General features: G+C 43.8%; 1 protein-coding gene across 1 annotated transcript in view; it reads right to left on the bottom strand.

Moving 5' to 3' along the window:
* Window positions 1-433: 433 nt before the first annotated feature.
* SPIDR (scaffold protein involved in DNA repair) overlaps window positions 434-17,859 on the bottom strand; it is a gene marked incomplete at its 5' end in the record, with an annotated part of 232,876 nt that continues 215,450 nt past the window's right edge. Inside the window, 6 exons of the mRNA XM_080919387.1 lie at window positions 434-919; window positions 5,564-5,617; window positions 5,958-6,075; window positions 7,561-7,648; window positions 14,285-14,431; window positions 15,183-15,387. Coding sequence (XP_080775513.1) covers window positions 767-919; window positions 5,564-5,617; window positions 5,958-6,075; window positions 7,561-7,648; window positions 14,285-14,431; window positions 15,183-15,387 — 765 coding nt within the window. The 3' untranslated portion in view covers window positions 434-766. The remainder of the gene's footprint in view (window positions 920-5,563; window positions 5,618-5,957; window positions 6,076-7,560; window positions 7,649-14,284; window positions 14,432-15,182; window positions 15,388-17,859) is intronic.

The following is a 17,859-nucleotide window of genomic DNA, read 5'->3' on the forward strand; positions in this document are numbered from 1 at the left end:
GGAAGAATAATGGGTGTTCCAAACCCTCCTCTGGTCTGCACAGCCTGTTAATATGTTGCTGTACAAAAAACCAAAACCTCCAGGGTCCAAATACACAGTTTTGTTTGTAATTCAAATCCCTGCCCAAGGGAGGGCTTGTGGATTGCTGTGAGTCTGACCTTTGCCCTCTGCAGTTCTCAGGGTCTCTGACAGGTGTGTGGTGGAGTAAGGTACAGATATTTCTGTTTATACAGCCATCAGCACACCCAACTCACCTTCACTGTGTGGCTCACAGTGCCATCTCTGGCAGTTCCCAGAACACTAAAACCATAAAAGTGTTGGACATTTATTTATTGTAACGGAACAGTAACATCTCAGTATGAGATATTGGTTGAAGCTTTACAGAATAGTCTTACATAGAATATTAAATACTGTAAAGAAAAAAACATACAATAGCGATAAATTGTAAATACTTTAAAGTTACAATGAAGCACATTTCCTAATAAGTCAATAATAGTGCCTAAGTGGTTCCAAATGAAGACATAGAAGACATGAGGAACACTCAAAGAAATGTCCTGAAACTTGTAGGAAAGTAAAAAAAAAAAAATAACAATAAGATGTAATAGAGGTATTTTGAATTTTAATTTACAAAACGATCAATCCTATTATTCTTTACCAGAAAAGAAAGAAAGAAAGAAAGAAACTCACTAAATTTAAACCCATGAAAACACTATAGAGTTAACACTCCCCAGATCAAGCCCCTGTCTCACTGCCAATCGCACAGATGTCAGGGAGGAGGCTGAGCAGCAGTGGCTCTGGCTGTCCTCAGAAGCTCAATCTCTTCCAGAGTGACGCAGCTGGGCTGCTGTGTAGTGACGGACTGGACAAAGCAGAGTAAAGGTCCCATCTCCTTCCCCAGGATGCTCTCCACTTCGTAACTCTGCAGTGAGGGAAGCATTCTGGTTAAAGCAAACAGTCCTGGATTCCTGGACATTGTTTCCAACAGAGCCACAGCCAAGACAAAGGCCCTTCCTTCCACAAGCTGCAACCTTCCATCCAATGGAAAAGGCTTTTGAGGGGTGGGGGTTATAAAAATCCCCCTTATTACAGCAAATGAACTACTTTATTATGACAGTTGAGTCTCAGTGTTTTAGTGGCTGCCAGGATAAACTGGCCTAGACAGGATTTGGAAGACAATATGCAGAGGAAGTGCTGTTCTTCCATGGGGGCAGGGCTTTTGGCTTACACACGTCTCCCACTTCCTTTGGGGACACTTCCCCAATCTAGCAACACTTCTGGTCAAAGGATTTCCTGGTGCTTGCCCCAAACTTCCCTGTTCAACTGGATTCCATTTCTTGAGTTACACTGGGGTAAACATTTCTTCTTCTTCTGTGGTAGCATGACTAGAGGTTTTATCCACAGTTAAATCTTGGGAGAATTTCATCTCCAGACTGAGACATGGGTACTGGGCAGCAGGGTCTGTCCCTGGTGTGGCTGTGCCCTGGCTAGGCTTTTATGAATCTAGCTGCAGAGTATTTTCAGTGAGGGGAGGGCTAAAAATAAAAGTGCAAGCTTGAGGAGGAGACCACAGAAGGTGATAGTGCGGAGTGTGATGGACACCACAGCCTGCCTTTGGACAAGGAACTCAGGCCACCCATGGCCCAGGAGATGGAGAGCTGGAGGGGGCAGTGACTGTAACCAACACAGCTTTGGGTCCTAAGGGCATTCTGTCCATGCTCATAGTCTGCTCCCAGGTCTGGGATAGATGTACTGATATGTCTAAAATTATGTCTGGGATACAGTGCAGTGGAAGGGAAGCAGATGTCTTTTTAAAAAAAAATATTTATAAAATTCCAGACACACCAGAAGAGGGCATCAGATCCCATTACAGATGGTTGTGAGCCAGCAACCACATGGTGGATTTGAACTCAGGACCTCTGGAAGAACAGTCAGTGCTCTTAACCACTGAGCCATCCCTCCAGCCCCCATAGAGATGTCTTAAGCTCAGTTAGGAAAGATGGCCAGCTCAGTCAGTGCCTGTGAGGAAGTTGGGCCAATATCTCTGGCTGGGGAGACTGTGGCTGCAGTCCTGCCTTGAGGGTACCAGCTGATGCCCAGGGGAGCAGAGATGAACCCCAACAAAGCCCAGAAGGGACTGTATGGAGAATGTCGATGTAGAACCTACTGGAAGCTTTGTTTTACAGGGGAATTGTCAGGATCATTTTGGGATGTGAGAATGACATATGCTGAGTCAATTTCCCAATGTAGCTTACTTAATACTTTGCAAATGAACAAGATCTACGGTTTGGTTCGGTAGCCTGATGTGAAAGATTAGAACTGCTAGTTCAGAGAGGAAGACTGGATACTTCACAGGCACTTCTCTTAGGTTTGCCAGATGGATGACAAGCTCACAGTCTGCCTGACAGTGAGATCTGGAGAGAGCGTCAGGAAAGGATGGCAAAGAGGGGCAACTGAGAAATTCTTGAGCGCCTCTTACTATTTTCCTTAACCAGTGCGTGTGTAAGTGTGCCAATGCGTGTGTAAGTGTGAGAGTGATGACCCCACATTTCCATGTTCTTCTCTGGCAAAAGTATGAATTTTTTGTTTTCTTTTGAGTAAGGTCCCATGGGATGTAGCTCAGGCTGACCTAAAGTTTGTTATGTAGCCGAGGACAACTTTGAATTCCTGATTCCCCCGCCTCACCTCTCAGGTGCTGGGTTACAGGTGTAAACACCATGCCCAGTTCACATTTATGTAGTTGTGAAAACCCTTTAATGTAAAGTGTAGGGTTTCGTTCTATCACCTATGAGTGGACTAAAACTCATGTTTTATACTCATAAATCATGTATTTTGGGGACATCAACGTGGTGAATTTAAAACACTGACACTAGCAAATCATGCACTATCCATATGGATATGTATCTACATATATAAACATGTGTCTATCTGATTTTAAGTATTTATTTCATGTCTTTTTGGGAAAAACGGAGTGATGGGATAGAACCCAAGTCTTTCGGCATGCTAGGCAAGAACCATTCTGCTGGGCCACCCCATGTTGATCTTGTTTCTAGATAGAATATATGTGTGCCTTTTCTGAAAGTTGAAGGAACAGCTTTCAACCCTACATCACTGTAATGTAACCAGTAGAAAGCAAGAACAACAGTTAATCCCACTGCTTTCTCATTCAGTGTGACCAAAGTAAACATACATTTGAACCTCCATGAATCTTAACCAGAAACAGTACATTTGCTCCAGAGAACTGAGCATGGTTTTTACGGAGACCCTAATTTGATTCTCTGCATTTTGTGGATGTGCATTCTCACCCAGAAGAGCCACAGAATCCAGAGTGGGTGACTTGCAGCTGTGTCTGCACATAAGCCTCTGACTGCTGTCTTTTGTTAGGCTCTGCTCCACCCCAGGTCAGGGGTGAAGGTCCTGCTAGTCGTCACTGTGAGCAGAGCCGAGGGTAGCTTGCTAAAGTGTGCTCCATTTTCCAAGTGGTTTGTGAAACTAGAGCACCTACAAAGGTGACACCAAGAGCTATGGCCTCTTTGTCATTTTACAATATCTGTGCACATGTATGTACAAGTACACACACAGGTCAGTGTATATGTATGTGCAGCTGGTGTCCTGCACAAAGACATACACACACACACACACAGTATAGCCAGTGTCCAAGGAGACTCGTGTGTCCAAGGTGCATGAATACCTGTACCTCCACACACAGGAATACATGACAACATGCCTTTTAAAAGCCCGATCAGCAGGTTTTCAGCTACCAGAGCATTCTATTCTGCGTGAGAAGTATGTTGCAGAAACAACCTCAGCCAGCAGGAGTGAAAGAAGGGAGGATTTCTGCCAATGTTCCCAGTGTCTGGTCCCCATAGAGACATTAACTTACAGAGGCCCCATCAGTGCTGTGGTGGCTACTGAGTCAGAGAACAGACATCAGCCTCTATGCACGTGGATCAGAGTGTGGGTGTTTGTTCGCATCGGGAGGTTGGGTTCGTCTGTTATTCATCCAAGCAGGGCTTTCCATCCACTGTCTCCACAGAGAATGTGTTCTTAGAAAACCCTGGTCCTCCTCTGTAAAGCACCCAGCTGAGCACCGACATCACTGGAAAGCTCCAGCTCCCAGTTTTGGTGTTCTCCTTGGTCGTGTCCCCATCTTATGTCAGCCTACAGATACTGCTCCCTACTCGCCTTTAAACACTGTGAGTTCAAGTCCCTGCCCTATGGTTTCCTACCTGGCTGACTACCAACTACCAACTGTTCCCTTCTGCAGAGTTAAGAGCTACTCTGGTGGGTCCCTTATGGAGATGGTGACAGTGAGGACTATATCAGTAATGCAGTGGGCTTGATTCTTAGGCCATGGTGACTAAAGGAAAACATCAGCTTCAGTGTTTCTAACTTGGTGTCAAAGCATGACTCTTTTATTCGGAAACAGTGACAGTGTCAGCCACAGCTCAGGTGAAAATTCTAGGTCAGAGGTCAAGGCCACCAAAGAGCTTTAAAGATGGTGTGCTTTATACCAGGGAGACAGAAACTGAGGCACCTTGTAAAGTCAGGGCTGAGAACCACAGCTCAGACCAATAACCCTCACCGCTTATTTATGTGGTGTCCAATTTCATCTAAACTCTGACAGCCTTAGCCTTGGTTCTAGGTTATCAATTCCATAAATTACCTATAGTGCATTTGTTTATAGACAGTCTCATGTAGCCAAGGGCTGGCCTCAGACTTGCTATGTAGTTAAGAGTGATCTTGAACTTCTGGTCTGAGGCCCAGTGCATGTGAATTAGGTGCTCCACAACTGAGCCATACCCCCAGCTCTCTGCAGCGTCCTTGAGTGGCTTTTACAAGGTAAGTGCCATTTCAAGGGACAGAAGTCCTGCTCTGAGGACCAACTTTCAGAATTCTTTTCTTGGAGACACATGCCACAGTTTACTAAATCTTGCTATAGTATTCTAAAGAAGGCAACACCAAAGCTCTGAGAAATAACAATAATAATCCAGTCATGCAGAGTTCAGATACATCAGTAAAAACTAAGTATGCCTCAGGCCCAGCAAGATGGTTTGGCAGGTAAAGTTTCTAGTCATCAGGCCTGGTGACCTGAGTTCATACAACCTCTGGGAACCACAGGGCAAGACAGACCTGATTCCTACAAGTTGTCCTCTACGTGTGTTTTGTGGCATGTACATACTGATACACACATGCGCACGCACACGCACATATATACACACACCAATAAATACACAAATAAATATATGTAATAAAAAAGCATGTCTCTAGCAATTCCATTTTGTGACTGGGAGGTCATGAAGAAGGACTCTCTGGTCTCCAGGCTATAACAAAAGCCAAGAAGGAAGATTTCCAGTATCTCTCATTTCTAGGAGGAATGTCTCTGCCCCTGCTGTTGTACCATGGGTGAGTGGCAGCGGCAAGGCGGGTATGCTTTAGTGCATAAGTGGCATTGTATTACACTAGGATCTGTTGTAAATGAATATACAGAAGGGGTCTGCCTTCAGGGACAACCTCACGCAGATTCAAGAACAAAGGGCTTACTCAGGCTGGGCCCCGTACTCACCCCATCCTTGGAAGCAGCAGACATCAGAAGTAAAGAGATACTGCTCTCCAACAGCTGCAGTGACAGGGAAGAAGGATCAATGACATTCCACCAAGTGACAAGTGCTCACTAAGCTCTTCCTATCTGAGGAGGAACACTGAATCTAAGCTGTCTCCCTCCTCTGTTGAGCAAGTCTTGGGGCATTAAGTTAAGCAGGACAATGTATAGACAAACCAAGATAGGTGACTCCCATTTCTCCCATAACTGAGGAGCTCTTTCCACATACCCTAACTGGCATACACACTTTGTCACACGGTGAACAAAACACCACACTAGTAGCCCAGCTCCAGCCTCAACCTTGCTGTTCAGAGAGTAGAAACATGCACTCAAACATGAGCTCCAGGCTCTTTCCTACCTTCACCTTCACGGTACTCTCAGGTCTCGTGGGACAGTCCAGAAAGACATGCAGGTACCTCTTTTGAAGAGGTGACAGGACTAGTTGGGGACAGTCCTGGCAGCAGAAGGAGCCTCCGCTGTGAAAGGCACTTAAGGACAGAAGCACCAGGGCGCACGTGTCAGAAGACTTCCAAAGCAAAGAGATTTCTTTAGACTTTCAGTGAGAGAATTAAATTGTTGGGACTCATCAAGAGTAGCCAGGAACTGGGCTTTCTGATGGCTTAACAGTTGGAAGCTGCTAAGGGGGCCTTGGGTACACAAAAGAGGCATTATTCATGAGGAATATGGGGGGAAGGTAGTCTTCCAGGAAGTGAAGGCCAGACCTTCAAGGAGGGCAGAGGAGTGAATTCCCCCCCTGCTGGCAGGTCAAGCTTGCTCATCTGCCCTGGTGTCCCCACTCCCACACTGCTCTCACACACACCCTGCCTCTGTGACATGGTCCAGAAATAACTTGTGTATTCACAGGGCCAATAACCATAGGCATCAGGAAGATATTTGCTTAATGCTTCTTTTTAAACCTTATTTTTATGTATACGGATGTTCTGCCTGTATGTACTCTGTCCATCTTATACACTCCTGGTGCTTGAAGAAACCAGAAAAGGGCACTGGATTCCTTGGAACTGAAATAGACAACTCTGAGCTGCCATGTAGGTTCTCTGAAAGAGAAGCCAGTGCTCTTAACTGCTGAGCCATCTCTCCAGTTCCTGTTCTTTGGTTCTAAGAAGCAAACAAGTAATAATGACACATTTTGGTCTGTCATATGACAAAGTTCACCGGGAGGTAGAGAGTCACTCCAGAGAAACGAATGGTACCAGCACCGTGCTGGACAGTTTTAGAACAACTTGATACAACCTAGAGTCATCTGGAAGCTTAGAACCTCAATCAAGAAAAATGCCTCCTAAGATCCAGCTGTAGGCAGTAAGGTTCTTAGTGACTGGTGAGAAGGGGCAAGTCCACTGATAATGGCACCATCTCTGGGCTGGTGGTTTTGGGTTCCATAAGAAAGCAGGCTGAGCAAACTATGGGGAGCAAGCCAGTGAGCAGCACCCCTCCATGGCTATTGCATCAGCTCCTGCCTCCACATTCTTGTCCTGCTTGATTTCCTGTCCTGACTTCATCCAAAGATGGAATATAATGTATAAACAAAATAAACCCTTTCCTCCCCAACTTGTTTTTGGTCATGGTGTTTCATTACAGCAACAAAGAATCTATAACTAAGACAAATGTGGGCAGACAGGTCTACTGAAAGCCACCCTGTCCCCTGGGAAAGTCTGCAGGACTCCCAGGCTATGCCATACAGTCTGTCTTACCTGTTTACATTTTCCTTCTTCTTCTTCTAATAATGAAGGTGCTAAGGACACATTTCAGTTTTCCATCTTTAAGGCCAGAACTACAACTGGTTTCTCCATTAGGAAAACCCACAAAGCAGCACTGCAGCCTCTAGCTGCAGCCTAGCAGAGTGGGTTCCCTTCTGTGCTTGGGAAACCCACATAAAGGGTAGCAAATTGTAGGATGGGTTACTACCATGTCCTTTGGGCCCCAGGGGTTTCAGGCATCCTTACCCATCTTCTGGCTTTGGTTTCAATCTCCCATTACCACACTGGTCACACACAGGCCATGAAGTATTCTCATCTACATCAACCACAGCACCTAAGCCCAGTAAGAAGAAAGGCCAAAGTCATCACTGACCAGTACCGTGGCTTCTGAAACTGCTTGTCTCTGCACTGCTTCTTACACAGGAACAGAGAAGTAGATATACTATTAGTTACTTCCCTTTATTAAATATGATTTTTCTGCCTTACTTGGTTATTGTGATTAAGAATGTATAGCTGGGTATGGTGGCAAACAGCTTTAATCCCAGCACTTGGGATGCAGAGAGAGGCAGATCTTTGAGTTTTGAATTCAAAGCCATCCTGGTCTACAGGGCAAGTTCTAGGATAGTCAGGGCCACACAGAGAAAGCTTGTCTCAAAAAACCAAAATAAATAAATAAATATGTACATGTAGTTACAGGTCTGGGAAGATGGCCCAAGGGGTAAAAAGTGCTCACTGTGCAAACATGAGGAAGTAAGAGCCAATCTCTCACACTCATAAAAAAACAGATGTGCATGACCCGCAATGACAGAGACGGGGGTCACTTGGGTTTCTTGGCTTCAGGTTCAGTAAGCTCCCTGTCTCACATGAGTAAGGTGGACACTAATAAAACAGGACACATGGCATCCTCCTGTGGCCTCTGTGCATGAACAATGGCGTGTACATGACTATCCACTCCTCAAAACACAGAGACTTTCATAGATTGTATGGAAGCATCAACCATCAATAAAAAGCCTATGGAATATACCCCAGAGACACTTTAATACACAACAAAGATATATGCACCACAATGTTCATAGTGGCTCTATTTATAATAGCCAGAAGCTGGAAGGAACCCAGATGTCCTTCAGAAGACGAATGGATACAAAAATTGTGGTACATATACACAATGGAATACTACTCAGCCACCAGAAACAATGACTTAACCAAATTCTTAAGAAAATGGCTGCATCTAGAGAAGATCATCCTGAGTGAGATAACCCAGTCACAAAAGAACAGACATAATATGCAGTCACTGATAGTGGGATGCTAACCCTAGAGGCTTGCACTCCCCCAGAAACAACTCACAGACTGTATGAAGTCCAAGAAATAAAGAAAAGAAAACAAACAAACAAACAAACAAAAAAAGCCTATGGAAAATGAGTGAAGCCAGGATTAGAAGGTGGAACATCTGGAAGAGCGACTGGAATTCTGGGATAGAGTAAGGTGAATGTGCTCTCGTGTATTGTGGGGGTGGCGGTGAGGGGAGATAGGGAATTTGCCCCAATTCTGAGCAAGAAGATCACATGAACCTGAGGAGAGGTGACTAACTATGTGTCAGAATAGAATAGAACAGAACAGAACAGAACAGATGGGTAATTAAATTATGAGCTAATTGGAGAACAAGCCAAATCTTTTGGGCACAGGTAGAAAATTGCCCAGTCAGATACATAGGTGCGCATACACATACACACATACACACACACCATACGTTTTTTGACAAAACATTTATGATCCATTCAATCAATAAATGTGTGTGTGATGTATGGGATACGAGGGTCTGAGAGACAAAACTGGTACAGGCTCTCACATCCGCAGTTGGAACAGCCTCTGGAGAACACAGCACAGAAGCTCACTCAGGGGTCTGGGCATGAGTTAGTCTGTAGGCTGATGGCACATGGAAGGCAGGGAGGACACGGGAGATGAAGATGGTTTCCCTGATGTGGAACATGCAACTGCCATCTGAATGAACTTGTCTACTTCTGGCCATCCTTGTTGAATTACAGTCTATTCAACAGTAAAAGAAAATGTAAGAAGTGACTGAGTTTCTAAAGGCACCTCCATTTCTTCTCTTTTCCTTCTTTTGTTTGTGTACTGGGGACCAAGCCTAGCATGCAGCAAGCTATATATATAGTTATATAACAGGTATATTCCCTGTTTTCAGTCTCATTTTGAAGCATAATGTCTTTCTCCACTAGAACAAGCATTAGGAAACAAGATATACAGACAGTGCAACAGAATTATGGGAACTAGAAGGCATGGTTTATTAAAATACATTCATGTGATGATAACCTGAATGACTTAAAAATGAGGATGTCTTAATTCTGAAGAACCTGCTTCAACTAACAACACTGTCTTTATAAATATAATCAAAAGTGGGTCAAATGGATGGAAGTAGTAACATCTTTCTCGTCATTTATTGGCTACTTGAAGACTCCGCACCATGCATTTTTATCATACTCATGCCCCTCCTCAAAGACCCACCTGCCTTCCCTAAGCAAAGTTCCTTTTTATTCTAGGGTATCTGAGGGTATCACCAGCCCTTCTGGTTATGTGGGATTAAGTAAGTTCCTTCAAATTAGAGAATCAGGCACAAGCTGAAGAAATTTATTTCAGTTGAGTTTGTAAACCTTAGAAACCATCAGACAGACTTTCTGACAGATTTGAGAGACAGCTGGGTATCCAAACATTATTTTACATGAGCACTGAAAGAAAAAACCTGCTTCATCTCCTGTACTCACTGAGGCTTTATTTACTCTGTCTGATATGCAGGAATCTCTCACAAATAGGCTTGGGATACAGATTAGCTATTAATTTATTTAGAAAAGGCTTCCAAAGGGTGGACTGGAAGAAACAACCACTCCAAGAATAAGTCATATCCAAGAACCTTTGGGTTTGGAGGCAACAGGGAATACAAGGAAGAGCCCGAAAGGGGCACCGCTGACACAGAGTAGTATGGACCCAGCAGTCTGTGAATCTGCCTTCCGGTCACCTGGGTAGCTGGAGGGTCTTAGCTGAGGGCATCCCTCCTGGCAGGTAGAACCAATCTTTGAGCCAATCTTTGCTATTCTGCTTTCTCGTACAGGGACTCTGCAGGACTCTGCTCCATGACGTGTCTACACACTGGGCTTATCTAAGCTCAGGCCTCCAGGACAACTTCAGAGCTGGCCAGGAAACAGAGGAAACTCACTTGTGAATGTTACTAGAGAATGTTAAGATGGAAGGAACATGTTGGAAATGTAGGTCTGTAGGAAAAATATCATCTGTGAAAGTCTAAATCAACAAATAAGCTACTGTTGATTTAATAGTTTAAAAAATGACAATAACAATTATGTATTCAATACTTATACCTTATGAGAGGTTAAAGAAACAGTAGTGAAATAACTGGGTGTGCTCACAAGTAGACAATAGTGACTGTAACTTAGTGTGCCCACAAGCTTGCTTCCCAGACAAAGTTTTGCTATAGCCCTGACTAGCTAATGTGGGTCAGGTTGCTCTCTCTTAGGGTGATTTTAATATCTGCTTCTCAAGTGCAGACTTTGAGCATGAACCAACACGCTTGGCTAGGAAATAGGACCGCAATTCCACATGAGAGCTGATCTGAGTTTTGTTAAGTATATACCAGAAACTCCAAGACAAGAACAACTATATTTATCTAAGAGAAACTTCCATTACATATAAAAACACAGGTGAATTAAACATAAAGGGGAGAACAAAGCAGCCACAATGCTAAAACTAGTGAGAGAATGCTGCCATAATTTTAATTTCAGACAGGGTAAACATCAGAGTACTGTACATTATTGGGACTGAAAATAATTAAGTAATTATTAATAACACTCATTAATGTGTATGCGTCCAACAGTGCATCAAAATACATAATGAGCCAGGGGTGTGTCGTAATCCCAGCACTTGGGAAGTAGACACAGGCAGCTCTCAAGGCTAGAATAGTCTACATAAAAAGTCCTGGGTAAGTCATAAAACAAAACAAAATTTAAGAAAATACATGAAACAAAGCGATGGAACTTGTAAGAATAAATTCACGAGTATAACCCCAAAGCAACACTCCTGCCTGTTGACTGTGAGGGACAGATACAGCAGAAGAAAGATTGGGGGTGCTGCACTGACAGCTCCATTGATTGACAGGACTGAACTGACATTATCTGACATTTTCATGCAATATCAGGAAAATGCATTCTTATGTTTAGAGAGAAAATGCACATCAAAAGACCATATCCGGGATCATAAAGCACACTCAATCATCCGAGAAACAGAAGTCAGGCCAAGGAGATGCCTCAATATGGTTAAGTGCCATTCAAGTCTGATGTATGTCCAGAGTTTCATTACACGTACATTCATAAAGATGGAGAAAACTAACTTCACAGAATTGATCTCCACATGTGTATACCTATATGCATCATGAAGATGACGATGATGTACGCATGCACACACACATGAGGATAATGATGAGATAAAAATATAAGTTTGCAGCTGAGCATGCTGGTTTGTAATCAGAAGGCTGAGCTAGTATGATTTCAAATTCAAGGCTACCCTGCATAACACAGTGAGTTGTAGGACAGCTTAGACCACAGTAGGAAATTTTATTCAAATGAATAGCAACTAATGACTGGAGAGATGAGTCTGGTTATGAGTACTTGCTCATCTCACTAAGGACCTAGATTTAGTTCTCAGCAACCATATCAAGTGGCTCAAAACTACTACAATTCCAGTTCCAGGATACCTAGTTCTTCTGACCTTCACAGGTCCAGGCATGCATGTAGGACACAGAGAATGTGTGGGCACTTACACAGGCACACTAAAGACACACAACAACCAAACAAAGTAGGTATGGAGGTAAATGTCTGCAACTGCCACCCACACCCAGGGCAAAGAGGCCAGAGGGTCAGGACTTCACGGGCTACAAGAGATCCTGTCTCAAGTCATCACCAATGGCAAACAGTCCAGAGCAGGCAATTCACAGATGCAGAAAGCAGACCGATGGCTTGCTAAAGGTGTGGGAGAAAGCATGTGCTAGGGTTTTGTTTGCTGGTTTTGCTCCAAGGTGATAGTGATGCTTTTATAATTTTGTGAGCATATTAAAACACTTTGAATAAGTGAGCCATGAAGCATGTAAAGGTTTCAACAAGCTCATGAGGGCTGGAGATGTAGCTCAGGGGTATAGTATATGATAAATAGCAGCAAAACCCTGGGATCCACTTCTAGAATGTCACAAAACTAAAACCCACAAAACACAGACCTGGGCCCCTGAAATTCTTTTTTATAGAAACTGGAGATGACAGCTAAGAAAGTGCTGAGTCATCTTACATGTGTGCTGGCAGAGGAGCTGTCCCTGTAGGAACCTCTAGCTCCCCAGACAGATGCCCTACCTACAACACTTCCTTTCCTTCAAGCCTGTATGTGGTGGTGGGGCACAGCAGCACAAGTATATTGTAGAACTGCTCCAATGTGCACACATTACTTTTATTATGAAATAGTTTTCATAGAGTTAAAGAACAAAGTATGGATACTATTTTCATCACTGGATTCATATATCTAACCAGCTGCCAAAATATCTTTTCCTCATACCTCAAAAACAAAAAAATCAACTATTTTATAAGCTTATTAAAATTATAATTGAGTGATTTAGAGAGACGGCTCAGCGGTGCAGAGTTCAGTCCCAGCGCCCATGCCGGGCAGCTCACAACTGTCTTGTCTAACTTCAGGGGGAGCCAACACTCTGGATCGTGAGGTGCCTGCACAAATCTCACAGTCGCACGTAAGTACACATGGTTAAAAATGAAAATTAAAAATACAACCATGACCACCTCTAAACAAAACAACCATGCGAACAAGGGATCAATGGGAGTGAAGGAGGAAAGAGAAGGCAGTGGTGAGTTATTACAATGCTTTATGTATATACATATGAAACTGTCATAATCATAGTCATTACCACATATAATTAACACGCACTAAATAACACCAGAAAGCACAAACAAGCAAATAGTCAAAGTTTCAAGCAAGACACACCCATGCCCTCAAAGTTGCCTCATATTTATGTCCAATTAGGGCAGACCTCCACTGTTTTCTACTGGCCTGAGGTGGAAGCTTGCAGGTGACCTGTTCTCTCTGTAGTTCTTGGTCACTGCATTATTGCCTTGGCCCTCTCCCTACTCTCAAGATGGAATCTTGACTATGCCCCTAAGTCTTCAAAGCTAGTTTATTCAACCACTCTCTGTTATCATCACAGGGTGTGTCTCTCTGTGTACATGGTTATCTCTGTGACTCTGTCAATATTGAAGCTGCCTAATTCTGTGCACAACAGACTATACTCTTTACAGTTGGCTGTCTCTAACTTCCTCTTGGTACCTTCCTCTATCCAAGCCTATCCACACTTCTCCATTGGCATGTCAGCTTTCTCCTGTTGGTTATCTTTATAGGTCCTAATCATTGATGTACCTTTCAGATCTTGATTTAAGAATTCAGATTTTTAAAAATATTTATTTATTTAGTTTTGGTGTATGTGTATGTGTGACACATGCACATACATACACACACAAGCATGTACTTGCATGCATGCTCAGGACAGGGAACAACTTGTGGAAACTCTTTATACACTGTCTATGATGGACATTGAACTCAGGTCATTGGGTTTGGGTGCAAACACCTTCATTTGCTGAGCCATTGCAGATGCCAAAGGATCCAGCCTTTAGGGAGCCTTCCTAGATCTTGCTCTGTCTCACTTGAGACACTGGGGTCCTGTTTGTGCATGATTTACATGTTTCTATATAGACTCCAAGTCCACAATAAGAGACCCTCTTCTTATTCTTTCCCTATACCCAGCATCTGGAACATAGACAAGAAAACTTACTTGCAGTATATTTAAAATAACATGGCTGTAAGATATCAGAATTCTGCTTCCAGTCAGAAGGCTACCCACCTTGCACGCTGCAGATGGAGTTGACAGGTGTGAAGGAGTTTAGTTCATCAAGTGTCACTGGGCCAGGCAAGTCACAGGAAGCAGAAGGTACACACAAGAGAGGTTTCTTGGGTAGGAGGACTGTCCGCTCAGTACAAACAATGTGACCTGCCGTGGAGACACGACACTTCAGATTATTTAAGCAACTAGGGGAAGCATGCATTTTCCAGCCAGCCTCCTTCATGAGCCACTGCAAGCTCTGTAGGAAGAAAGGTGTAGATAGGGGCTGGTCTGTTGCTAATGTCAGACATGTCCAATCCATAAGTGTCTATATGGAAATACATCTTAAAGACCCCAGTGAACTAAGTTGAAAAAGAACAAAAATACTATATTCAGATACAGTTGAAAAGTGTGAATTCTATGGTACTCAAGGTAATATCTAAGTAAAATGAAAAAAGAAGTTTAAGTATTTGATCCCAAGAAAAGATATAGACTGATCTAAAGCCTACTGTATTATTATTATTGTCATTTTTTTATTTGGAAAGAGGGTCTCACTGTGATGCAGGCTGTTTTTTAACTTATATTCCTGCTTTAGCATCCCATGTTTGGAGGCTATAGGCCTTTGTTACAGGGCAAACAAATACCATGTTTTCTAGCTTTTGTTTTTTTTTAAAAAAAGGGATGTGTAGGCCATGGCTGTGGGTGGTCTCCATGTCAGCACAGGTGCTGTCAAGTGTCATGGAGTGGCCAACTATAAGTGTCTCTCTATGCTTATCAGGTGGCATTGGCAGAAAGCAATTTGAGCCTATGGCTAGTAAGATGGCTTCTCCATCCCTGGGCTAGACTTGCGTGTGCTTGGCTTTGTGAAGTAGGATGGAGTCTCATGCAGGCACTAGGCAGTGAGGACAAACCGGCATACCATCGTCTCGAAGAGCATCCCTGAAGAATAAGTTGTGAGACTCCGACCTGGCAAGTTCTTCAACAACCTCTGGGTCTAGCACACAGGAGGGGGCTACATAGACTGGCAGGGTTTTGGGAAGAGAGTGACCCCTTTCATCCTGTGTTTGAAGGGTGATATCAGTCACCAGCAGCCAGATTTCCTTTTGTGTCAAAAGATTCTTTAGCTACAATTCAAAAGTAAAAGACAAACAGACAAACAAAAACTGTTAACTATGTATAGCTACAACCTTTGAAAAGCAGTGCCAGTGGTTGTTTATAAAATGTATAATGAAGTTTACATATCAAGGTTATTAGATTAGTACCCACTGACAGTTACACCCACTCTGCCTGTTACAGGTCCTCTAAAGGGACAGCGGGCTGTTTCCTTCCCTCCCAGGCCATGTCTGTATGCACAGTGCATGCCTGTTCTCTGGCTTCCTACCTGCTTCCTGAGGGTCAGGGACAAACCTCCTGTGCTCTTGCAGACAACTTTGATATAAAACAGGTATAATAATCCTGTGCATGTGCAGCAGACTTTGTTTTCATTAGTTTATTTATTTATCATTTATTTATTTTTGTCATTTGCAGGAGTTTTTGGAAGTTCTAGTAAACTGGCATTCTGCCTCTACCAGTGTGTCAGAACTTACACAAGCAGATTCAAATGCGAGTCAAGTGCAATGACTTAGGCCCAAGACCTAAGCTGGTTTAGAGTTCAATTGATGTGTCTGGAGTGCATGGTATGCTTAGGAGATGTGGGTTAAGGTGAAGAAGGGGTCCTGTATCATTAGGGAGTAGCTTACATAATGTAAATAGTATTAAGGAAAATAAACAGAGCCAGCCTTCTTCCAGTTGGTAGGGGAAGATTTAACTTATTTATTTGGACTGGATTTCATATAGCCCGGATTGGCTTCAAAATCTCTATGGAGCCCAGGGTCATCTTGAACTCCTGATCTTCCTGCTTTCACCTTCAATCTATCACATTCAGCTGGAGAGGAAACCACTCAAGGGAAGGTTGGAGCAAATTCCTTGGTGATGGTCTACAGTAGGAAGCATTGGTGTGTGACGTGATTTTAGAGAGACACACTAGTCACCACATACCGTGACACATGCACATTGGTGTCCTTGCTCTACTCACAGACAGGGCCAAAAGCAACTACATTCCAATAGAAGCAAGACTACCTAGAACCAGATATGGGCTCCTAAAGACCATTTTTCCTTTAAAATTTACCAGTGCTCCTTGAAGAGAGGATTGGCTGTAAAGTTGGAAGCCCTCAGAGCAGGCTGGGAGGAGCTGCAGTAGGTAAAAAAGTTGCCAAGCCTGACAATCCAGCACCCATGAGAGAGAAGCTGAATCTTATCAGCAGTCCTCTGGCTTCCACAAGGGCATGTGCACACAGGAAGACACACAGACATACATACATGCATGTACACACGTACACACACTGAAAGGCAAGAACAAAACGAACAACCAAAGGTCAGCTGGGAACATCTTATCTTATTGTGTCAGAAAGAAAGAATTCAAAAAAAGATGCTCAGCTATTTTTCTGTTGCTGTTATAAATCCCCCAAACAACAGCAACTTGGAAGAGAAAGTTTATTTTAGTTAATTGTTCAAAACGGGACACAGTGCATAATGATGGGGAAGGCATGCCAACAGGAGGGTGTGGCTGGTTATCAATCAGGAAGCAAAGAGATCACATGTCAGCTGCAAAAAGCAAGGAGGGAGAAAAACCTGGGGAAAGGGAGGAAGAGAGGAATCGCATAGCCCAGTCCAAGTGACATACTTCCAGAAAAACTATTATTTCCAAAAGGTTCCACAAACTTCCCAAACAGTGCTACTAACTGGAGACCAAGTATTCACATACAGGAGCATTTGGAAGACATTTCTCATTTAAATCACCACAGATACAAACATGTTGAAAGGGTTGGCGTAAATCTTGAAAAACAAGAACACTGAATGAACAATAGCAACAGGTTATATAAAATCTGCTGAAAGGAAAATGGAGGGACTTGCAGTGTAGTTTCCCTGAGACCACTGTCCATGGTGGGGTGCCACTTCAAGGGAGTGCAGTTGTAAAAGAGCCATATACGACTCTCAAATGTCTGTGTGGCTCATCTTTTCATTCCTAAGCCCTCTGAGCAGAAGTATAGGCTCACTAGGCCAATGTGTTTATCAGAGATTAGGTAGGAGAACAGAGGCCGCCAACTCACATACCCAAACTCATATGGTACCACTACTTGTCATCCTTTGACAAGGAGGAACGAACTCCTTCCCTCCCTCCCTCCCTCCCTCCCTCCCTTCCTCTCTCTCTCCCTCTCTCCCTCCCTCCATCCTTCCTCCCTCCCTCCCTCCATCCTTCCTCCCTCCTTCCCTCTGTCCTTCCCTCCCTCCCTCCTTCCTTCCCTCCCTCCCTCTGTCCTTCCCTCCCTCCCTCTGTCCTTCCCTCCCTCCCTCCTTCCTTCCCTCCCTCCCTCTGTACTTCCCTCCCTCCCTCTGTCCTTCCCTCCCTCCCTCCTTCCTTCCCTCCCTTCCTCCCTCCTTCCCTCCCTCCCTTCCTCCCTCCTTCCCTCCCTCCCTCCTTCCTTCCCTCCCTCCCTTCCTCCCTCCTTCCCTCCCTCCCTCCTTCCTTCCCTCCCTTCCTCCCTCTTTCCCTCCCT

This window comes from Micromys minutus (genome assembly GCF_963924665.1).
Source record: "Micromys minutus genome assembly, chromosome: 7".
NCBI lineage: Eukaryota > Metazoa > Chordata > Mammalia > Rodentia > Muridae > Micromys > Micromys minutus.